At 40.9% G+C, this 26,095-nt stretch overlaps 1 protein-coding gene across 14 annotated transcripts in view; it reads left to right on the top strand.

The window, feature by feature from the left end:
• The window catches only part of Calx (sodium/calcium exchanger 3), a 94,253-nt gene that overhangs the window by 35,445 nt on the left and 32,713 nt on the right, over nt 1-26,095 (top strand). For 13 of the 14 annotated variants that reach the window (XM_086981761.1, XM_086981753.1, XM_086981759.1 and 10 more), the window contains 3 exons: nt 2,910-3,160; nt 14,509-14,710; nt 25,454-25,550. In XM_086981761.1, the coding sequence (XP_086837887.1) occupies nt 2,910-3,160; nt 14,509-14,710; nt 25,454-25,550 (550 nt within the window). The remainder of the gene's footprint in view (nt 1-2,909; nt 3,161-14,508; nt 14,711-25,453; nt 25,551-26,095) is intronic. The other variant, XM_022791087.2, reaches the window with a different exon arrangement.

Below are 26,095 nucleotides of genomic sequence, written 5' to 3'. Positions count from 1 at the left end.
TGGGGCTCAGCTTTTGGTAGCCCGTCGTTTGAATACATTCAATCCTAACTGCAATCCCGAACCGTCCTTATGCCGAGATTAGTCGGTGCGCCTATTCTAGGCAAAAGCTTAATCAACAATGTTAAATAATTATGAAAACAATCTATATGAACGCCGTGATTTAAGTAGAGGTTTATGTCCAAGAAGATTGTAAGTATGATTCCCATAGACAGAGACACCCTTTGTTGTCACTCGTGTGACCGAAGCAACGACTTAGAAGGTAAGATAACATCAAATGATCGCTCTAAATTAGGAGTTTCATCCTTGAGAAATCATGATGACATCTAATAGATCTCGTTTCAGATTCGTATCACACATTGTGTGGCTATAAATTTTTCGAAATGCTGAAAATGTCATTTTTTGCTAGTTATATACTAACAACCCGCGCGCAAATGCAATAAGTGCAAGGCCAAGAACTGGATAATCAATATCAGGCTAACGGAGATAGTTTCCGTTCAACATACTTTATATCTAAATAGAGGCTAGAGATAGAGATAGATCCTGTAAGAGGGCAAGTACCGTAGTATTTGGTTGTAAAGGTTGGTATTCGCCTGAAGGCCACAATATTGCTTAAGCAGAAGCGGGGATGTATGATTCAAAATCAGAGTTGTCCTTAACTGCTCAACCAGTCGGCGGGTAGCCTTTCTACCAGCTGGCGAGTGGGGTCTATGCGTCTAGCTTTCTGGGTCACTCCGACCCGAACGCGTTATTCGTACAAAATAAAAGGTATTGGAAAAGCTCACTAATGCTCTTAGCTAGATGACGTCGATACGAATTTTCCACGCGTCTGTTTGCTCTATATTTAGACGCATTGATTACGTTCTACGTTTCCTCGAATCTGAAAACGGTTTAATAATTTCTACGAGTTAATTCATTCATACGCAAGTTCACGCTTTCGGTGAGATGTCTATATACTTATCTTAAGTATAAGTACCGAGCGTATAGTTAGCTCCACGAGCAGTCTTGACTAATATTCCATTGTGCCGACGGCTTGACATGTCAGGTATTAAAACACCATCCTTATTCCTAGTATATAAGCTCAGTTTAGTAAGTATAAAAATAAGGATGGTGAGCTTATATATTTGTATTACTTATTAGGAACTGTTCGTCTTGCTGGGTACTATAAATTCAGCTGGGGGACGCTGAAATATAATTTGACGTAGGTCTATGGATAAAGCTAGAAATTTCAATTATCATAAAAATAAAATGTGTCGAAAATAATCAGTATGTCGTTATTTTCTGTGCGCACGACCCCCATTAATTGGCAAACAGAAACGGTGTTCGTCGTATGGGACAAGATGACCGTAACTATGCTACTTAAACAAGTCCATATTCATAGCTCGACGTAAAGACACACAGTCTTCTGGCGTTCGACAAGTGCGTTTATTGAGACTAGCCGCTTTGTGCAATAATCCTCACTATAGTGAAGACGTCAAATAGTAAAAAATTTCACGATAAACACAAGCCAGTACAGAGATGGCATGAGGCCTTTTAGGCCGCTTAGGTACGACAAGATGATGCATCATTTAACTTTATATAGATATAAGGTCGCATTCTCCTCCCTGCGACATTCGGGTCGTTCACGTGAATTTTGCATGCTTAACTAAGCTTTCGAATGGAAACTTTTGCAGATCTTTTGTTTTTCTTTTCTTTCTTTTTACGATCTAACTCACATCTTTTTGACAGAGGTATTCAAAAGGTTTCTCTGGTGCTTCGGTGAGCTGTCCTGTAAAACGCAAATTTTTTGACCTTACCAGTAACCCACGTAGCTTTATGCCTCCCCAATATAGCACCTTTGGAAACAGCTTTAGACGCAGTATTTTCCCCTTGTTCTGGCTAACGCATTTACAACATAGAAATGTGCACTTAGCCGTGCTGGATATATGAGGTTCTGTTTTCCGTAAGCAGCTTCCCGACCCGTCCTTGACACCATCGATTATCTTGCGAAGATACTTTCACCGCAGCAAATAGTATTTATATTTGCCCACATTCTTACCAATCAAGCAGGTTATTCTAATTTGAGAACCGATTTCCATGCAACGCTGTCCACCTCAAACTATACCAGTGACAAACGATACACCGCAGTTCTCTGCTGTGTGAAACGCGCTAGAAAGCCCCGAAGTTCCGATTTGACAAAAACAGCCTTTAATATTGATCTTCTACTCGGCAAACGGTTGTAGAAAGAGTGGATAATTGCCATTATCTTATCTTGCAATGGGCTGGGTACACTGGGCTGGGGATTCGACGCATGCGTATCAGAAGAGCTGCCTGAAACCCTAAAACAGGTAAAATGCGTGGTGGCGTACATGGGATTTATTCGAAGAGTAAATTGTACTTATATGTGTAACGCTACTAGTTTAAGTGGACGCCACAGCTATAAAACGATATTTATGAATTGCATTACGCAAACACGAAGTGTCTTAATAATCTCGACTGATATGGACAAATGGGACAGGAATTAGCGGAACGAAAGCCGGTCAGCCAAGTCTTACAATCATATCTAAAGTATGCAAGACGCTTGAACCCCTACGGTTTTTTATATTATTTTATGTGCCACCAACTCAGTGCGTCAGAATGTCTCCTGTGACTGCTTATATCAACATTCGTTTAGTCCACTTGTTTAAGTCCACTGCAGCGACAGAGTTGACCCATCTATTGGGCAGCTGAACTTTGGCCCTTCGAAAAATGATCTTCTAGCTAGAAACATGGCTAACTCCGTTATATGATCGCCATTCTTAAACAGCTGGTGAACGGACAACATAGTACCACCTGCGGATGAATAGGGGAATTTCAAATGTGAGCACGGGTTCAACTTAAAGTAATTAACTAAGATAAAAATAACTAGCATCTAATTCATTATTTGCTCACAGGTGACCATTACCACACCAGACGGGGAAAGACAGCTGATTGCGGTCCGTGTCTGGAATGAGACCGTGTCAAACCTAACATTGATGGCTCTCGGTTCTTCGGCACCCGAAATTCTCCTTTCGGTGATCGAGATTTATGCCGAAAATTTCGAAGCTGGCGATCTCGGTCCAGGCACCATTGTGGGCTCGGCAGCCTTTAACCTATTCGTGATCATCGCCATCTGCGTGTGGGCGGTTCCATCGCCTGAAGTCCGGTACGAACGAGATTATTTTGTCCGCATAGTTACCCCATTGCTCAAGCGGCTTAACTACTAACATGTCTTTGAAAGTTTAACTGAGCAAATATGTATTCCCTCAGGGCGAACAGAGCAGCTGTACAAATAACATTAAAAAACGCAGTTATAGATTTTTATACTCATCGAGTTTGATGGCAAAGGTCCATGGGTGGCTAGGTCAATATAGTTTAGATAAGGTGTTAATGTTGCAGGGACGCAAATACTATAATAATTACTTCCGTAAATACGCGTACTATCAAGATTTATATCACATAGCACCTCGAACAGCTGTGGAGTTGAAAGGATAAAGATAAGAGATAAAAGTAGCTATAGAGATAAAAAAAAAATAAAATAAAAACGGATTAGCCGTCCGGGTTAATCGTTTCCATCGTCCGAAGTTTATTCAGGTGGTATCACACAATATTTACCAGTAAAATAACGCAGATCTCAGGATTTACTTGTGGTCTGACGAGTTTCTTGGCTTGATGAGCGGGCTATTTTTTTTAGGCAACTATTAGACAAAGAAAACCAAATATCCAGTCTGTCTCAGTTAGCGGTTCTTGCTTAATATTTATGTAAGGACCGTACATATATGCTAGCTAATTTGTAACATACAGAATCGAACTCTCAGAGTTATTAATATGAAAGCAAATTGAGTTGCCATCATACAAAAGCAGAAATCGGCTGTCAGCAATGCTAAAATCTACTGATGTAGTTTATGCACGCGCTGAGCAAGAACTCGAATGGATTTTTTAGATTCGCCTACTTTTATACTATAACTATAACTTTCTCTCAACTAAAATTATACTTAAAATCAAGCTTACCCTTGTCTGTCACCATTTTATCCATTTTTGATTCATCTCCTATTCATGGTATAGACAAAACCGCATCAAGCACGCCATCCGTATGAATTTACGTGTGCGTACGGACGCTTCGGCCACCACATGGACAAACGTGGCTATGGCCAGTTTATTATTGTTAGTTAGACAATGAGCATGTTCAGCCGATTGATTTATTAAAATCTGCGTAAAAACAAATACGCCAGAAAAAGAGCTCAAAGGGGGTTCTAGGAAAATGCTTGAAGAGAAAACATAGCTAACGACAAACGCCGTTGCAAAACTTTATAGATAATAACAATCGCTACTTAGGACGTTTGCGCGCCAAACGATTGTTGTTTTCATTAGCGTAAATACGTTCGCGTTGTACGGTCGAGAAGAAACCGCTTTCAATATAATAATAGCACTTTTTCCCAAGTGGATAATATTTTATTGAGCGGCTTTGACGGGGGTTTGTGGTTCAGCTCGATTTAGCAGATCAGGTGGCGTCGCAATCGTATAAGGGGCTCATCTACCCCGCACTGAGCGACTTGAATCAGGTCGGAGCTATCCAGCATAAATAGCTGCCCATTTATCTGCACCCGAAGCACTAGAATGTAACAGATCGTACGATAACCACAGAAGATCGTCTTGCTGATGAGTGACTTGCTCATCAGCAGTGTTGATGCTAATAATAAAATATCAATAAAGTTAGCTCCAGTTATCGAAGCTTTCATTGTTGAACTCTGAAGGCTCTGGAAGCTGCAGCTTCTTGACAACCCAGCCCAGCTAAGCCTCGAAATAAACCAGCTGACTATTTTGTCAGAATTTTTTAGGATAGTTTACAATTTGGAAATTTTCTTCTCGGCTAGCTAACCGAGAGCAACTTAAATTGGAAAAACGGTAGCTTTTATAGCATGTTTTCTGTACTGCAAGGTTGTCCCAAAAATAGACAGAGGAATAAAGGAAAAAACTGTAACATCAATGCGTGAAAACTAGGAAAATGTACGCCTGATATCTGTATACTATGCTATCGCTGTAGTGTCTATCCAACGTGTAGTTTTCGTACTGGTTGACAGTATCGGCCAGCTTGTCCATCGCGATCAGGGCCGCACTTTTCACATTTCATAAACAAAAGACTATTAAAGTCAAGCCTCTTGTTTAGCTCTTCCTTAAGTTTTTATTAGAGCAAACAGGTGCTACACGATCAAAGTTTGCCTGATATAGATGACCCGTTGGATTAGGCAGAGGTCATCGTAGTGTAAAAAAAAAAAGAGTTGTTAGAACTTCGGTCGAATAATGCTAAGTAAGACAGCTTTGAGAGGTATGGCCTTTTCAGAAGCACTCGGGTTGTCTGAGCAAACAAACCACAACTCTGCTCTCAGAGGGAATACTGTGCCCGATTTTGCTGACTGGAGCAGTGAATATAGTACGCACAGTAGACATAAAAGGGTCGGATCAGGCAATCTTGCAACAAACACACGTAAGGTAAAATGCATTATTCTAGGAAAGCATATTTCGTTTGCCGTAGACAAAGGAGATGCTAGGCTATTCTTTTTTCTGGGGGGTTTTCAGAAACATGCTATTGTACCATACACGTATATCTGTTATCTAGAGATCAATGCATAGTATACGAAATGTTCTTCATCTCAATAATGTCCTGGTTTATTTCGATTATATTTGTATCTAAGTAAATAGAGTGTACAGTTGTTTAAAATGTTTCAGCGTTACGCTGGATATCATTAGCATATATATGTGTGCCAGAATGATATTCATGGAAATTTTCATCAAAAGACGTTCACATCTCGTTCAGCTCAACGGAAGAGCAGAGAAAGGCCTAGTAGAAATCGGCCACGGCTTCCGACACGCCGGATGTTGGCATCCATGTTTGTTGCGGCTTGGAAAATTAGTCCAGGATACAAATCATATATAACTGTATTGTACTTTGTTACATTAAAGAATAACTATTTTCGATAGATAGGCCTACATTTAGCTGCGTGTATGTAACGTCTATCCCAAAGGGTAACACGACGTCGAATGACACGTAAAATATACGGTCAGTTTCTAATTCGCTCAGACACAACAACTGCAATAAGTGAGTGATTGCGCAATCGTTTAGGCATGAAGTTCCTTATCAAGGACATAGTAATCCTCTTGAAACAAGACAGCCTACGAGTGTGTGCTGAAGAATTGTTGAAACAAAACCTCGTATCCAGTATTGAGAGACGATCCATTCGCCTCTGCTCCCCTGTTTAGCACATCGAACTCGTTTACTGCTGTCTTTAGGCAGAATAACCTTCGCGACTATAACCCGAAGTCTGCTTAGATATACTTCATCGCTTATACACCTATAACTCGTGTCGACAATGCCTTTTAATTGATTTTCAGACAATTAGAAGTATCTGCATAAACAGTACATGATCCGGTCATTGGTCAAGCCGACGGCGGAAGCAACTTTTCGACATCTTGAAACAGTTTGGTAGAGAGATATCGACTGTACGTCAGACAAGTACCCAATCATTCCTAAAAAGGCGCCTAATGGCCTTGACGCTCGTAAAAACTGTGCATTCTATCATCGGTTCCATCAGCCATGCTGTGTACGGACAGTTTGTGCCTCACTGGATTCATTTCTGCCGCAGCATTTTGTGATTAGCTGATAATTTTTTCGGTATTGTGACTTCGAGTTGTGGTGAATCTAAAATGATCTAATTCAGTTCTCTTGAACCATTTACGTTAGTTTAATATGGTTTGCTGAACCTCAAATGTCCTAGAATATGCATAAAATAAATCAGAACTATGGATCCGTTATTAGAGCGAAAGTGTTTTATTCGGTTTTCATTGTGTCCTGTTAGTTCACAGGCCAGTACAATGGGCCGCACGAATCCGATCTAGTTCTGCTTTGAAACAAAGTAAACGTATTAAAATATTATTGTTATAACTAACTAAAATTGGTTTCCTCTAGAGAAAACGCACAGTCCAGGTTTTTTAGTAACATAATGCTGATTCGATACGATCTGAGTGATCTACACAAACTGTCGCTTATTAGAAGTCCCGTTGGTCTATTTTTTTTTCGTAGTATTTCAGGTGGTTCATTTGACGTCTTTTCCTCGTCCATACTATTATGGAACCTCGAACACTCCACCTTTTGTCTTGATCTAATTGCCGCTAAGTATCGGAAGGACCGCCATTATAGCTTAACGTCCGTTTGATTGTCCCTACGCCCCCTACGACGATCAATAGTCACCGAAGCAGCTGTGTCTACGCAAAGGCCGCGCGACCTGTTAGAGGCACAATGTGAGGCAACACAATAAAGTTAATAGCTTTTATATATGAACTGAGCCCACTCAAGCAACAAAAGCGGAGGAACGACTTGAAATTTATAGCAGCGAACTTTTCCTCTCTATGTTCGCTTCGGGTCCGCAGATAAGCTTAATGTTCCAATGCATGTTTGAGCAGCTGGTCCAGCTGATATCGTGCCGCAGATGAAAGGATAGCACTATATTTTTGGTCGAAAACAGCTGACCCTCCTCGAAACGTTTGCATTTACGGATGTGCGGCGCGCCAAAACATCCGGCATTTGAATACGCGCCAGCCGCTATATTATCTTTTCTCAAGCGCTTCGCGTAATAGACAAGTGGGAAAATCAGCGCCAATTCCCATAGCTTCGAATAAAATTGAGACGTTAGTTTTTGAAAAAGCAGATTTTTCAGCAATAGATTTTTGTGCGCGTGTCGGTAGACAACGACATGGCAGCCATTGCACGAAGTAGACGTTAATTGCATCTCTCTGTAACGGTGCGCCAACGAAACTGACGGCACAGTGTGCCTAAAAAGTACGGTTTCAAGAGCCACAGAATAGGTGAGCTAGATTAATCAATAACCTATCTTTAGTATTATTGGCTTTAAGTGACAGTCGGCTAAGAAAAGACGCGTTTGCTGATCTCTGCGTCAGGTGTGCGTTCACAAGGCACTTGAGCTGGACAGAACGAATTTTTTTACGGCTTTAGGACAAGGTGTCTTGCATGCGAGCCATGTCGCCACATGGTATGGGTTACAAATAATCTGATGAGCTATGTTGGCAAAATCAATATATATTGTGAAATAAGCTAGCTAGTCGTCAGAGCGATAGATGCGTCTGTGTGCGCGGGGGGATACGGGGTTTGGCAAAGCCCTGTACCAAATGTTGTCAGGCACTGCGCATGCAAGAACTGCGCCAACAACGTGACAAAGCACATATCTGCGCGGCGATATAATTGATTTATACTTTGTTATCGCCCCTGTTATGAATAGGATAGATATTAACTGATAGACTATTCCAGTGTTGTAGCTGTCAGTGTTGCCATAGTAGAAATTTCTGTCATGCAATAAGAAAACGAACTTCCTAAAATGGCCAAAGTTATAACTTACATTAGTAACAAAACAGATAGCTGTGTTTCGCCTAACAAGGTAAATCTACTAGTCGGTTACATTTGAATAGATGTCAACAGAGGACGGGGCTGATCTCTTAAACTTACGATGGCTTGTGAGCATTAAAAAAGCCAATGCATTCGTATTTAATAAGTCTCAGAACGTTGCATATCGTGGTGGCCAATTGCCACGATATACTTTTACCCCGCAGATGACTCCACTAATCCTCTACAAAGAAAGGCAATGTGCATTGGGGTTTCGAACGAAAGCCATGCTCCTGTCATACGGCGTCCTGTCGCAGTCCATAAAGAGTTGGGAGACCCATTCAGTGACCCCCCATGCGCAAAGAATGGATCCACTAGATTGCTATCGATAAGTAGTAATATTCAACGGATTATGCGAATGAGATTGATTCATAAGTGAACTTGATCTCATAACGAGTTAGTAAAAACGCATTGGTTTACGATTATACCTTGCCAATACATATTTATTCTACTATAGTACGCTTAGTCAACTATAACGTTTGAACTCCACGTGCATTTATAACTTGATCACAGTCCTTATTATTATTATAATCGTAAGTTGAACTTGTTCTTAACTAGCCCTAAGTGCTCTACGTACCAACAGAAAAGTACCGCTCGTTATTTTTCTCTTAAGACGCTTAAAATATTTCCGGTCGAATTTTCCATAGATACCCCTTTTTTGTCGGTATTTTACCACTGACGCAGCCACTGTCCGATGCCTGAATGAGTGGCTGGCTAGATATACTTTATCACTGCAAATGCTTCCACGCTCAAGTCTACTTCATTAGACGGATATATCTCTATATATATATATACAAAATATTATCTACAGTATTGACAGTCCCTCGTACATTTCTTGTACGTGGAACATTCGACGAATAGAACTTCCGTAAGGTACAACGCTAGCGTGTTAAAAAGAAAATCGGGCCTAAGTAAGCTAATAACCTTGCCCCTTTTTCCAGGTAGGAAGTAGGCGGAAACAGATTGTTTAGTGCTACCATACCCCACAAAGCGCTCGAAAACATTCGAGATGGCAACAAACTTTCCTCGTCTGTTCGTTTATAACTGATACATCCTACATACTACTCACTTAAATATATTATCATTATCTGTTAATCTGCGTCATTGCTATTGGTTGTGTGCACTACGTATGACACGCTTGGTTTAGCAGTGGAGCATTAGCGATAACCCTCGACGTATATCCACTGAAAATACATTCAGTCAAACGCACGCACGCACGCACGCACATACGTACGTAGTTGTCTGATCTGATCGTGTGGTCGTAGTATGGAACGTATATATGACGCCCACTCTTTGTTCTAAGTACGAAAGAGAACTAAGCGAAGAAGAGAGATATATATTATAAAAGCGATACAAAAAAACCAAGAGGCCGCGTCTATCGTCTCTGCGTTGTGAGTGCAACAATTAATCATTTATCAACTAATTTTGCTAGCTACTTACCTAAAATTGGTGGCTCCCAGCGGTGGATAAGGTACGGTAACCGACCCCATTTAGGGCTCCGCCAACTACAAACAGCCTCGTGCTTTGTGTACTTTGCACGATATGGCTGAGTCAGCTTTGACACACGACGAAGACGGTTGCTTTAGAAAACACTGCCTCTATATCCATTCAGGAGAATGTCAGGGTCGGAATATGCGTACGTACGAACCATATCTTCGTAGCCATTATGAACTTATAGCATTATGTCACTTTGCACTGATGCCAGACAAAACGGACGGAAGCTTCTAGAGCAATCGTCGTACGCAGAAAAGGTAGACATTGCGATGATTTTCTAGTACAATGGATGTCCCATACAATTCCAATGAGTGCACGAATGTGGAGAACAGTTGGTTAAGTTAAATATTGTTATGTAGAAATATTGCCTAAATCAAGCTCCCTGTGGACGGTAAACTGAACTTGTTTCCTGTAAATGTATTTGGGTCCTGGTTATCGTTGAGAATTTTTGGGACGAAACGCAAACGCAAAATTACGGCTGATTCCATTTTGAGTGCTTACCTTCAGTAGGTTTCTCGAACGAAGACTAGCGCGCGCGTCCTTAGTAGATCGTGTACAGTTTAAAATGGTGAATCATAACCCAACAACTTGGTCTGGATTACTCGCTAATATGACAACGCTATGATGGACGAAACATAGAAAAGAAGTTCCACGCGATTCTTCGGATAGGATTACGTAATTATCAATAGCAAGCGGTCTGGCCGTTGGTGTAGCCGCTCGATAAAACGACTGGGCCGTCGCAGGTCAAGTGCTTCAATACATAAGCCCTGAAAGCAGATGTACTTTTGTTCGAAACCAGTTGTCTCCATTTTGAATTTTGCCATTGGAGACCACCACTGCCGCTGCCGCTTCTACTTTCGCATCATAAGATAAGGACATGTGTTTTGTAAACAACGACATTCATTGGTTAAATGTTCGAGGCGTATTCTGGAATTGCGGAGTCACAACGATTAGCAAGGTCATCAGAGTACACAAGCAAGCTCAAAAAAATTCGCGCGGTTTAAATGTACGAATGCACAAAAGTTTTTATTTTTTTACAAAGGCGGCCCGAGGCGGGTATTATCCCGGGTAGCCAATAAGCCTGTATAGGCCATTCATGCGATATGTAAGGCCAATTTAGGTTTATACTGTATTAAAAGTAAGTACGCTGGCGAAAGTGTTGAGTACATCTGAAATAACTGCAACGCATAATGTATAGATTGAAGCATAGATCAAGGCGGTAATAGGCTCACGCCTGGATTACCCTGCACCCACAGTCAGAAGCTAAAGGATGTGATTTGTGCTTCCGGAACGGTTTGGATGCCCACTAAAAATTGGGTTATTCAAGATCATTAGATTTACTTGGATACTGTTACGCGACATTTACTGAGTATGAATTCGATACCATCGTGGTCTGAATGTGTCTTCCGAATATGTGCTCTTCGTTGCCGTATTAATACAGCAAACCAACATTATATATTTTCACTATATTTGTGAAAGTATGGTCCCTTTACAGCCTTTAGCTTTGGTGGGCTTCCCTCAGTGCTTGAAGAACAAATGATCCTTACATGTTGATCCAAGGCGGCAAACGCACCAAGTCCTACAACTGATGATTCTTTAATGGCATCGTTTCAAAGATAGAGCTTATTCATTTTCGTAGATTTGGTCGATCGAGTGATCATTTTTTGACGTATTAATAATAATAAGGTACTGGTTCGGTTCTGTAATACGCTGCTCGTTAGTGATGTCTTGAGGGTAACTGTATATTGCAGACGTATTCTTTAGTCAATATCCATCACATAGGCACTAACGAGCCAAACCGCTAGTGCCTTCCTAGACGGTGCTTTCGTTCTCGAAGAGTCTTCGGTTTGTCTCGATGATCGTGTTGTGGCATTCGACTTTTATCCATTATTTTTTGACCCCACTGGCCGATCTACCTGAGCCTTAAAACTATCGCAGCATCTGGGAATGAATAAGTATTCTTTCCATTTTCCGTACATTGTATTATTGTCGTTTTCAGTTTCGCTGGCTTCTGTTGGCCCTATTAATCTACTGCTACTAGCATCGCCCCTCCCGTTTGCCTACAGTCTTTAGCTTATTCACCGTAATCGGCAAAAGGATCAACGATTAGTTTCCTGCTCGATCCGTTCGATGAACGCACCTGAGCTGACCTATCTGCCAGTCACATTATTATACGTGAGAAGAAAGTCGTGCTCAACGAATTATACTGCTCTCCTCTGTCGTCCTGCGCAATGGCAAAAACACTAGCCATCTTAAGATAACCGTTAAGTTATTTCAGCGATCGCGCCATCTTTTTCCAAAATGTAACTATAAATTTAGCATAAAGACAACCACAGGCCTTATTCTCGCTGGACTCTATGTACAGTATTTGTGTTTCGAGCGGTCCAAAGATAGCTCATCGAATCTAGGGATTACTAAATAAAATATCAGCCGAACGATGCGCGCTTGTTTGCCGGTGAAGGTACTCACTGCACATCCACAAAGGATCACCATTACCGGCACTAAAAACAAAACGCTGTTACCGGAAATAGGGTAACTCCTAGAAATGTCACCGTTAAAATTAAACTTTTGTGTAGTGTGTATGAATTTCAGAAGTAGCACTTTCTGTTCTGAAAAAAATTAGGGACACAAAGGTTTCAATCACTAAACTACACGTAAAATTATACGAAGAACACGAATGTTCAAGAATAGTTACGATGGTTGAAGCTAGGTTACCTTCAAGATCATTATCGGACAACATCAAAGACATACGGCGTACGCTATCAACTCCATTCAGACCATCGTCCACAGACTATGCTAGCCGTACGATCTCCACGTATATACATATATATCGATAATGATAACCTAATAACGTTACTTCTTCATTTCTCCATGATATACGAGCCCATTCGTACAAGCTTGGCGTTGCGAACGTGCCACCGCCACATAATACGGAAAAATCATACGGTAGAAAAACCAGCCAGCTACTACTTCTTCTCGATAACAAGCGTATTCCAAAAGCAGAGTTGTACTTCCTCTGTCATATCTGCTCGTTTTCTGCTGCTTTGGTGGGGAGACCACTATCTCCGTTACAGAGAACTTGAAGTTGGGTTGTCGCTCGTAGACTCAACGGGTGTAATTTTTTTTTTCTTAAACTTCACCTCTCGCACACTCCAGGGGATATGTGAAGCAGGCGACATTAGATTAGAAGTCGGAGTCGTCCAGAACTGCTTGCCAGTTTGAATTAGCTCGAGCTGTAGCAAATTTCCAGGTTTCCTTCCACGTAGTCTTTTCGAAACGTTATATATATATATATATATATATATATATATATATATAGATATATATACATAGAACATTGTCAACGTTGTAAACTGCGGGGGCACTCCGCGAATGTAAATTCTAATTTAAAGCGTATTAAAGAGTAAGGCTATAAGGACTAAATATACATAATATCAATTCCTACTAGTTCAGCAGTATAAGCCAATCTGATCTCAAAGGGCATCTGGTAGTTTCTATATATATGCTATAGACACACGTAAAATAAGTAGAACCATGTCTAACCCTTTTGTGGCGCTCGTTAAATATCACAGGAAGGCCCTGGAAAATGGTCGTAACATGCCATTAATTACATCAACAAAGCATGGCGAATATTCTCTATTACCTAGCAGAATAAAACTATTAAGATAAGCTACAACCGAAAATTGTACTTTATGTAGTAACTAAAATTGTAGATAACAAATATAACGCTATGTTTTAACTTAGGTAACACTTACGCAGGCTCGAGCAGCTTGAAACCACCAGTCTCCCGCGATTTGGCCACTGTGTCCTACCGTTTCGCACAATAGAACGCCCTTGCCGTGATAAAAAAAAACGTGACGTTTCATTCGCAGTGTATATTACATGAAAATCGGACAGCAAGTTAATTGGGCAACTTCTAACACCGCTCCCAGTTCAGTTGTCTATGTAAAAGCTTCAACTAACTGCATCTGTGCCCTCTTTCACTTTCTCCCGTAATCATAGCATTATAATGTAGGCGTAGGACGAGGCATCTCGCTAAGGCAACTTGTTTACCATTGGATAAAGTACTATGGACACGTGTATGTCTATCGTCAGGCGTCAATGATACGACTGCACGAAGATAGGCTGGGTGCCACGAGCTGAAGACAGAACTGACTGGCAGAAATCATTATTATTTAAGCTTCGATAATCAAATATGTTATTGCGCTAAACACAAAGGCGGAAAGACAGTTCCTGCCTACGGACAAATTACCCTCGTCTCCCTCCTGCTCCCGCTTCAAGAAATAGTATAAAAGCCTAACTATACAAGCATATATGGCAGATGGGTACTACGGTACCTATATATGACAAATGTATATCTACTATAATAAGCATATTTTACCTACGTACTACGTTATATAATAGATGAATTAGCTAACGATTCCAGACAAACTGGACTTTCACGGACTACTACTCAATTGTGAACTATATTTTGATATTTTCTTTTTGTCAACTGAATCGATGCATCATAATAGCAATGCCCTTTTATGAATAAATCTAACGATGAAGTCCTGATTCTTTTCTTTCAGGCGAATTAAACATCTGCGTGTATTCGCAGTAACAATGACGTGGTCAGTTTTTGCCTATATTTGGCTATACGCCATTCTTACATGGAGCTCATGGGGCGTTATCGAAGTCTGGGAGGGCATACTCACCCTTCTTTTCTTCCCCGTCACTGTCGGTACCGCTTACGCGGCTGATCGCGGTCTCTTCATGGATAAATTCCTGCAGGTGGGTCTGGTGACTATAGTGTTTAAGAAGTACCTCGATAATACTTTTTCGGTATAGAGAAAAAGGTTCATACATTCACTATGTACTCATTAGAATCATGAAGATCAACTGGAATCATCGTCATAGTCAAATGGATAGAAGGGTCTATGCTTGTTAGAATTTCAGCGGCAAACTTTTTTTGCCAAAGCTTCGAGTTGTACTTTACTACTTTATATTGCCTAGGTAAGTTTGAATAGGAACTTTAGCTTTAACATCATTTTTTTTGTCTTAGAATAATTGCAGTATAAGTTGGTCTTCACTCCAACGAACGAACGTTTATGTAAGCTATTTTCTCCGCTACTCAATAACTGGAAGCGATGACCAGATAGCCTACAGTCAGGATCGACGAAGGAAGTTCTGACTGTCTCTGTCTGCCTCTTTGTTCTACTGTCAAGAACTGTCGTTTGAAGTCACGTTATGAAACCACCCAGCTGACTGGCTAGTATTCTTTACCCAGCCCTGGACATAACATTCATATAGTTGTCCAACTTGAATGGCAAAACAACCTTTCCTTGTTATTGTCAATGCTGGCGTTCATAGGTACGAAATGCTATCGATCAGTTCTTATATATTTCGTGTGAAAAATGGTCATGGTAAGGATGGGTTTACTTGGGGGGACAGAATTTGCCTGCTCACTTCAACCAAAAGAAACCCATTGGCCTTATTAATGGTTATGGCGATGCGAGGAACATCCAACAACCTATTAGCCCACACTACAAAAAACAATCGGGTGTTGAAGCATGTGTTTTATCTACTCTGAATGTGCTTAATGGAAATGAGGTTCCCACGCCACTGTTGCCACAAGGCAGCCCTTGCATCTTCTGGGTCAGAACATCTTTCACTCATTTCCAGTTTTATTAGCTTATCACTGAGCGATCGGCGCGTCGCTGTCGCGTACGACTATAGCTAACGCAACTTAGTCATCCAAATTACTAAAGGGGGATTTAGGGGCGTTTTTCGCTTTAGCCCCTAGCCTTCTTAGACCACCATCCTTCAGCTCACTGTATCAGAGCCGAAGAACACATCCCATATAATTAGTGACACTACTCAGATGCACTGTAGTACTTTCTATGCACTCATTATAGAAGACATAGAACAAAAAAAAAGTTTTCAGGTGTGGCGAAAATGGCCCAGAGCCACCTTTTTGGGACATCTATGAAAACGTAGCAAAGTAGAAACTTGTGGAAGTTTAGGGTTGTCCTCCTCGCTAAAACCTCAGATGCTTTCTTTTTTTATGGGGCGTAGTCTTACTGCGTCTGTCTCGTCTATCGTCGCGTAGAGTTCGTTAACCGTTAACGTTCGTTTAAGGGACTGCCCGTTAACCCGCTTGTTGCTTCCGACACGTATCTTTCAACATGCTGTTCCTACAAAACATAATGTACTTAAGGATATATAAAAGAGTTTAACGTAGGTGGCAAAAAAGGGTAGATTAATTTTCTATTTGATAAAGGTAATAGACTACTACTAACTAGCCAGTAAATATCATATTTCTATGTAAATGACTCATATAGACCATGGTATCATTATCATTTTTAATTTCATTAGTACCATTATTATCGCTCCGAGTGCAGTCATTGCGAGTAAAATAACAAAAAAAAAACTATAAAAGATGCAATAAATATTATATCTTTTATGGCGAAGGACATTCAGGTTCAACGATCCGTTTTGAATATTGCCTTATTGTGGAGGCCTAAATTAAGCAGGGATCTTTGAAAGATCTCAAGCTGTTCTTCTCTATTGAAAATTGACTAAGGGCCAAAAATTTATAGCTTCCGGAATCCTCTCTACAATTCGTTTAGTTGACAAATACGAATCCATATGGTATACTGGTTTTTGAATGTACTCGTAAGCTCTAAAAAGAGACCTAAACACACCTTCGATTCGTAGCAGCTCATTCCATATAACGACACTCTCAGCGCAAGCTACCTTGCAAGACGGGATACAAAGTTTAACAAACTGCACACTTATCATACTTGATACTGTGTTTTTCTTTTTCGCTGAAGAAACGGTTTTCCTGTAACAAAGAAAAGCAAGGAATATGCTGGTAGAGAGTCCGAAAAAAAGGCCAGAAGCAATCGAACCATTCTTCGCGCTACTTCGCTCTGCTGTCGATAATGGTGGTAAACGGGGTCTCCCCTAGCAGACCCTAATGTAAAAATATAATATCGGCTACTTGTAAAGGCTTATATGGTAGCAACGAATGCAGATGACAGGACGAAAGAAAAAAAAAGAGAATACTAAATGTGCTCGGAAACTCCTAATGTTCGCCTAAGAAATTTTCGTAGCAACAGCAAAAGCGTTTTCAAATAAGCAAAAAGCAAAGCAGCAAAAGATTCATTGTGGCATGTACGACTGCCATGTGAAAGGATCAGGACAGATCAGTAACCACCTTTTATGTGAAATGCACGCAATTCGTAGGGTTTACGATTTTTGCTAGTATTGCCGTCGTTTTAGTGAGCGCTTGTATTTTTGTACAAAAAAAAAAGAAAAAAAATAACAACACATGTACAGCATGTTGAAGTAGCAAACGAATGAATTCGTGTCGCCTATTTTGCGATTAGGTTAAGCTGTAGGATTGTACGAAGATCGATACAAAGCCAGCAAAAAGCAAGCGCATGTCAAAGCGATCCAACATGGTGAAAGGTGCATATTCCTACTGGCTAGCATCCGTGCCAATGAAAACAACCGCGTATTCTCTTGTTCGTGTAGGAGGTGATAGTAAATGCTGCTACCAGGTTATAAAAGCACGACTTAAACTACCGTTCAAGACATGAAACAGGCCACAGATAAGGCGTATCCTTTAAAGCTATTCATTAAATTTCAGTAGAAAAGCCCGATGCTCTCGAGTTACAGGCGCTGCTCTGTAACGCCAGTTTATTTCAGACGGCCTGGCGGAAAATTTAGAGCACATCAGACCTTGATAGCATTATTAAGAATATTTCTAATAAAACCTACACGGCTCACTAACGATGTGCGCGCCCGAATGAGGGTTTTGGAAAGACTAAAGTCGCCATAGATATGTACGTATACGCCTATATATCTGTAAAGTTGTTACTTGTATATACGTCTGCTTTGGAAACCCCGAAATGCATTACCTATTATACATTGAGATTAGGTTCATTCTATACAGGGACGTTGGTTTAAAGCGTTTCTGTATAGAAACGTGGAGGCGTTCTAATAACGGAAAAGAGGCATCTCTAATTTCCTTTTGAGAGTTACTGGTTAATAATGGTAATCTAGGTAGCGCTGATGGCCACAAACACCGAACGCCTAATTATTTAGTTTATCCATGGATCATGCAGTTGGTCCTGCTAAAATTTCTAAAGAGCCATAACTTTTTTAAGTTTCCATCATACCATATGCAAGACGATGATCAAGTGGAACTTGAAATTCCTCTAAGAATAGAAATCAGAACGGCGATATTAGCCCTTTATGATAAATGTTCACAGTTTTTCAAATGATTTTTTTTATTACAATTATTGTGTTTATTATGCGTCTGAAAGTAGCTTAAGAAAGAAATCAACGAAAAAAAACTCTAACGAAGGGATACATATAGATCTCAGGTAAATAAAACACGTTATGGAACTGCATATTTAATAATGCATCCATTCGTTTGTAACTCCCCCGCCGCTCGGGCTGGTGTCATGATTAATGAACCATAGGCCGATGTGATAACGAGAGCGAGTTAAGGCCGCTACAGAAACTTCTCCTCAGGCCTGGCTTTGCCTGTTTGTTTTTGCGGCAAGACAATGCTTATACTGTTGTTATGGTTTTTATGTCCCTTTTAACGGAAGCCAGACTCAACCGAAAGAGACAAATCGTTTAGCATAAGTGAACACAGAACAATTCATTCATTTATATTCTATTACCAAATTAGAAAAGCATCTACTAGAACGTAATATTATCACGGTAAGGCACAACTGTTACTATCGTTGCTTGTGATTCGTTGAGACAAGCCACAACTCTGGCTGGATAGAGAAATCGTGAGGAGGTTACGATAGGGGTCCGCGTCCCTGTTCAGGACCTATGAGACGAGTCAGGTCCGTTTGAAAGTTGAACAGACACGTTGAAGATGCTACAGGTAACGATGGGAGACGTCGACTGAAAAAACGCCTCGTCTGACTTTGCCCCTTCGTTCGTGTCGATACAGTCTTAGATTCTCGTCGACACGAGGTAGTTCTGCAATAGTCGTCTTATTCGAAGCAACAATGGATTCGTAGGTTATCTGTTTTATAAAGTCCAGTTCACCATAATCCAAAAGTCTCAGTCCAAAACAATCCAGCGGATTAATTTAAACACTGCTCACCAAGAACAAATATAAACTAGCCTCGGTCGCTATTACAATTACTCATATTCGACTGTTGATAGAAGCAAAATCATGCGGCGTACGGCTCAGTCGTTCCGTGGAAGTTTACTATGACGAACTATTGATATGTCAGGATCGGCATTAGCACATTGTCCATCGGTAAGTCGATTATTTGCGTCAAATGTTTGTCCCGCATAACCCCCAGTTCTTCTGTAAAAGCCGCGCTAGAAAATACCAAGTTGAAACGTGTAGTAATTTTTAGCATGGTTGAGGAAAGTTTTCTAGTCTATTTAACTTCGTAATTCAGAAAACGTCTCTAGAGTTACCTGTAGTTACCTGTTTATACAAACAATACAGAAGCGATGCTTTGAGCAGACGAATGTACTTGCAAGCACGTGGGGGTTCCGCTACAACGGCAAAAAAATCCAAACATTCCTCAGCAGTGCCGCTGCTTGTATACGGGCACACCACGTACTGCCTAAATTGGCTGCTTTTCCTTACGGGAGCTATCAGTCTTGTCATTTCTTAGAACATCACGAACAAGTTGGTTTAGTGAAGGCAATTGATATTGCAAAAAAAAAAAGTAAATAGACAAAGTACAAATACGGTTCAAGTTTGCAGCTAAATGTAAGTCATATATGTATATAACAAAACAGACGAAACATTGGAAACGTCCAAACGAAATTAAAACATCGTCCTATCGCTTATTTATTACATACACTGCTACAGCTCTAAGCAAATAAATCTCACATTTACTTATAAACAAGGTGCATTTTTTGCAGAAACAAAGTGCCGTTTACCATTTAGTTCAATAGGTCACGTTCTGTATGCAATATTATTGGTAAAAACCAGTAAATATTGTACATAGTTAACTTATTGTTGATATATATCTAGATAATATTGGAGATAACGCTTAGAAAGAAGCTTGTCACCCCCGATGACGAATTCGGCGACTGTACATTCATTTGGACACCGCATTTTTAAGTAATCACGACGAAAATTCTTTTATCTGACGCCGAAACAAGGGTATGTATTATACACAGGTATTGCTGATCGGATTCAGAATGGAATCAATTTACGTTGTACATACCGGCTTGATGAAGGAGCAAACGGCATATTACGTACACCCGTACGTCATATTGTGGGCAGAAGAAGCAACAACGGCAATCTATCAATCAACAATGAACATCGACACAATCCACTGAATAGACGAAAGCGGAGCCGCACTTGGATTATCTCTGAGTGAAGTCGCCGGATAGCCGTTACGCGAATACCAGTTTGATAGCAGTACAAACAGCAGAAATAGTACGAATACTATATATTGTAGAATTGTAACGCTAACGAATCTGGCTGTGCCGAAAACTGGTAACGGTTGCTTTTTTTTTGCCCTGTTTTAGACGAAAAATAGCGTCTATTAGCACGTCAATAGAGAGGCTACTGCTACTACTACTACTACTACTACTACTATTACTCCACCTGTGGGAGCTCTTCTCGCACCTGCTAGCAAAAATTTATAGGTGGCATCGCTGTTCATTCGCACTGCGACGAGGCGTGCTAGCTGTGGGCCGCATTATCCAGGACGGAATAGGACAGGGCCGAACAGCTACCTACATCTATTGTTCAGGTCCACTCGCAGCTCAAGTTGTCCGCCGGGCGTCTGTCGCTAAATGCAACCCGCCAAGTGCCTTTGCTGACGCATAACCCTTGCAGTTCCTGATCCGGTCAGAAGAACATATCGACTGAGTTGTTACCAAAGGAAACATAATGATCTCGCTAAGTATTTTTCGATCCCCCCAGAAAACGGGTCGACGAAGTGTTGATAAACGAAGTATCTCAGTGAAAGAGGAAGTCGCAGGGTTATACAGCAGAATGGGACTACATGTACGCAAGATACACCGAATTGCATAAGCAAGCGTACGTTACGGTGAACGCCAACTCGGCGCAGTGCTCGTGTTTGAATATCTGCCGATAAAGCAATGATCAGCAAAGACAACCAAGGAAGAGTGACGGCTTAAGTAAAGACCACCAAAGTCAATGGCAAAGCTATGTTGGGTCGGCCCTGTCTATGCATCAGCTATTACGGGATTCTCTCGCTAATAAGAGCAAAATGATTGGTGTCGATCCTGTAGGTCAGATAGACGGAATGGATGCTAGGAAAGGCGGTTCGGACTTGTAGGATTGATCATGATTTTTCTCTCCACCGTTGCCATCATTAAGTACTGTTGATAACGAGAATCGGTTGCCAATAAGTATTATCATAGTAATTAACATCGTTAATATAACATTGATCGAAATGCGCTAAACCATAGATAGCCGTGTATTACATAATAATTGGCTTTTTGCTAAGCTATATATTATCTAAGTGTTTGCGCTGAAGAAACATAAGATATACCTGTACAAGACGCGAATGGAGACCTTCGCAAGAAATAGTCTTCGGGTCGTCGTACTCCATTATTATGACGCATCGTGTTGGCAAGGCTCGGTGAAAGTCTTGCGATCTTCGCTATAGGTTTTGTAGATTCCAATACCAGGTATGTGATACTAGACACGACTGTGACCGGCCTTTCCGAGCTTCCGTTAAGGCGCTAGATCTCATCACATGAGCTATTTTCACAATAGAGGATGTATTATGAAGCTACGGTGCCGCAATAGCTCCGTCGGGGGTTGGCATTACCAGTCGGCAAATAGGTCAGTCTCGCTCGAATTTGAAACGCTACCAGTTTTAAGGCACGTTACAGGTTTTCTCATACCGTAGAATGAATGCATCATGGGTCGTAACATTTGATCTAATTAATTTAGGCTTAGGCCATTCTAGTTTAATTGTCGTAAAGAAAAAAGCTTAAAGTATCATTGAAAAAGAAAAAAAATCATCATAGACGTTATGTCTCCCGCAGACATTCTTACCCTTCATTCTTATCACGAGCGCGGCTAAGTTCTAATTGACGGAGTTATACGTCCGCTTTTTTATACGTGTTATGGCGCTCGCCTCGTACACTTATCTCTTTTCTGATTCAGCTTGCTTGCGGTTTTGCCAAGGAAGCACATTCTCAGGTACAGATAAAGCCATTGATCAGCACAGATCAGAACGCGATCGTCAAAATCAGGAAACCGAGAAATGGCAAATAAACTCATAGAAATTACACAGCATTGTCACGGAGACTATGCAGACCGTTGGCAAGAATATAGAAAGAACACCCCGATAAAGGCAGTACAACATACGGGACGACATGGCGATCGGAACGCACACGACTATTGACAACAGGAGCGGTGGCTATGGACAGGGAAGAACGTGTTTATCAAAGCGTTGGAATTCATTGACTGCCTGGTCTATTTGTCAACAGCAGCCCTATTGAAAAAGCTATTTGTGCCTGATAAGGTGATCAGTTAAATTAGGTGCGATAGAGGCAACGGTGGAAGAAGTTCTACGGTGACGACGTTGTCCAATCCGGACAGATCTATCTCAATCATACACAACGCCGTATAATAATGGAGCACCTAAACGACTTTAAGACCGACTAACTGATGTTAAGCTATTTGCCTATAGAAAAGATTCGTTAACATTTATGCGAAATTAGGGAACAAATGTATACATAGACGTACAAGCGTTACTCTCTAACTGTGTCGTCGCTGGCATGTTCTATTAAGATGTAGGAAGAACAGCTGAATTGCTGGTCTTGATAGCATGCAGAAGGTTTGAATACCATGTAAGCAGAAGGGCCTATAGTAAGCCGCAACACCTGGCTCACGTGGCATAGGAGGTAAACCGATCATCTTAGGCTGACTCGCAGATCCTTATAGCTTATTGTGTCCTCCTCCTCCTCCTCCTCCTCCTCCTCCTCCTCCTCCTCATTCTTCGTTTGTTGATGTCAAGCGTTATATACTGCTGAAAACCTATTTCTTTGCTTTTTAAGCAAGCTTCCGTGCTTGTTCTGTTCATGTTGAACGAGTATATCAAATGCGGGGCTTGATATTCGTATACGCTGGCTTTACCACTTAGTTAATTAAAGACTATATTCGATAATTAAAAAAAATAACACTACAATAGGATACGTAGAAACTGATTACGATATCGAAAAAAGCAAGAAAAAAGCCTTTAAAAACGATTACACTACAAAAATGTTATCTCAATGTAAATTAGTGTTAACAAAACAAAATCTGAATCATATTCGGCATCTTCTAGTCGCTCTGCTGCGTCGTATTTACCTATGGGGCAAAGGAGAGCTTGTCCACTAAAGTGTGTCATGTGACAATTAATTAAAGAAAAAACATAGACAAAACGACGGGAGCTTGCGCAGTAACTCAAAGACTAGGAAGACTGAGCGATAATAATAGCTGGGACAGTATAGCCGACCATTTAATATATTCCTGCCGGACAGCGGATGAATCCTGTTAGCACAGTTGAATTTAGCAATCTATGTTGCCCGATTTTAGTAACAACGCAAACATCCTACTGTTGGAACATTTTTGTAAAATCTAAGTCCATAAATGTATTTTCTGGCCAAGCTGGGCTCCAGAAGAGACGCGTTGAAACATAGTCTCGTATGAACTCTCAGACCTTTTAGAAGGCCGCAGTGTTTGGCAGCAGACGAAAAGATCAACGCAGTCTGAAATAGTGCACACCCACTTCTATTTCACATACGCAGCCATGTCTACGAAATGCCCTAATAAATGTTTGGAACAATATTTAGTATTACCCGCCCTCGTGTGTCCACAGGGCTGGAGTCTTATGGAATCTGGGTAAAAACGGATTGTCGGGGTTGTGATGCCTTTCGCTTGCTCATAATGTCACCCCTAAGTGCACAGTGGCGCCGACGAAAGCCGGTGAAAGCGCGGGCCGAACATTGTCAAACGGAAAGATGGAAGGAAAGGCTATACAGTGGAGAAACGCTGAGATAGACACACAGATTAGACACGAGCATAAGGCCGCCCTTACATTTTCTTTTCCACAAATTGCGTACAACCAGCAAGTAAACAGTGCATATATTATTGACTATATATCTTATCATATGTTATTACATCTTAATATATAGACAAGCGTATAATATATAGAAAAAAAAATGAATACTGCCGCAAAGTGTACATAGCCAAGAGCATAGCACGTATCGCAAATCAGATTAGTATGCATATAACGAATAGAGATATATGTGTACACATCATGGGAGGTGTGTAAAAAATATATATATATATATATGGATTACAAGAAATAGGAAAGGCGAAAGGAGGAAAAGAAGGAAAAGGAAAGCGAAAATAATGGCGTGCATGGCAAAACAACCAGGTGATAGACGGTATAGAATAGTGCACAAATCCCCGAGCATCCATCCCTGAGATCCTACCCACTTCACCACGAATGACGGTTTAATAGCCAAGTGGTGATGATAATGGACAATTTCTGGTTTGCCAATAGTACATCAGGATAATAAAACGACCGTATAGAAGCAAAAACCTACGCAGTACTATCGGCGTGTCGGAGTGTCTGTCCACGTATGGGTACCAGTGAAGTCCCACACAGCCCACGAATATGGGTCTGACTACTTGTTTGCAAGGACTTTATCAACGCTGGCTCATCTGCTTGTTAAACATCGGGTCGCCGGATGGCCGCTATTTACTCCGCTGACTAATCTCCTAGCCTGTTAAATGGAATAATCATTATTCCAATGAGTTTGCCATACATAAAGACATGAACAGCAGATGGCGGAGGCGCCAAAACGGTCGGTGGAAAAAAATCAAGCTCCGTCAGTCGTAACCGTTCCATTTAGTACGTACTGAATGTATTTGGTAGCGGCGTACGAGGCTCAGAAAAAAAGCGCTTGCGTTAGATGGGTAAAATCAAGAAGGTAGATATCAGAAAACCGGTAAAGAAGCACAAAGGAATAAATATGTAAAGGATAGAAATCAATTAGAGAGAAAATTGGTCGGTTTTGGTGAGAAAAATGTGGAAAAAAAAAAACAATGCGCACGCATTGATTTTCTTTTGCCCTTTGGCAAACTTCATTGAAAGGTTCACGTAGAAGATTGGAACGCCCGATGGCCAGCTACATCAGTATTGCGGGTGCCTGTCAAAAGCTGTAAACACGTTCATATTGATTTATACATTTGTTACTGTATCTGTTAAACCCGCACGATGCGTGCGCGACGTTTGTGTAACATGTATAAACAAGAAAAAACCAAGAAGTACAGATTTGTAGATGATATACACACAACGCGTTACGCGTCTCTAATTCAATGCCTCGTATAGTATTCAGTTTTTGAAAGCTAACTTACGTTATGCTTAGCGTGCTATAGCGCTTCGGCAACGGTTCAGTTGTACCATTCCAATTACGCTTGCTGTCGTAAAAATTACCTGATATTGAACGTGGTAATAACATAGGTTTGTCCTGCTTCATAATTATGAATTGCAGAGCAGGAAGTATCGTCTGAACAAGCGCGGAGTTATCGTCGGAGGGGAAGGAAGCGAGGATGAGGATCTCAAATCCGAGACAGCCGAAAGTCAAAAAGGTAACTTCACGCTCACATTGAGTAGAATCGAATCGATCAGTAGGTCTAGGAAGGTGATAAACTGGCCTACTTGTAAATAAACACTGATCGTAGGCTGCGCATCAGCAGGTGCCCATCGTCTAACAACATCCTCTAGACAGCGTATTTAAGCCTTCAAGTGTCCCGCTTACACACTCGAATTACAGAAACAGAAAGAAGAGTGATAATGTCTATAATAAGTTATTTTATTCGGTTTGCCATTAGGAATGGTAGCTTACGTTCGTACGGTAGAACGTTAGATTCGTTTCATTAGAATATTGTCTAGAAGCTTAACTTTGTTTTGCTGCCGTTAAATTCCGATAAAAGCTAATCTGATAGCATTATCATATAGATGTATATATATATTTATCAAGTACACGATACCCCACAATAATTAACTTGTAAGTACGCTAGTGACAATATCTGTCGTGTCCCATTGCTAGACAATATTTTGGCACAGGCCTTCATCGTCATTTCAACTAGCCGTCTCATTCTGAGGAGATCAGCTGACGCCCCTCTATGAGGTT

The sequence above is a fragment of the Varroa destructor genome, unplaced genomic scaffold, assembly GCF_002443255.2.
Source record: "Varroa destructor unplaced genomic scaffold, Vdes_3.0 BEIS01000002.1, whole genome shotgun sequence".
In the NCBI taxonomy this organism is placed as follows: domain Eukaryota; kingdom Metazoa; phylum Arthropoda; class Arachnida; order Mesostigmata; family Varroidae; genus Varroa; species Varroa destructor.
This window is presented reverse-complemented; position numbering and strand designations above follow the sequence as displayed.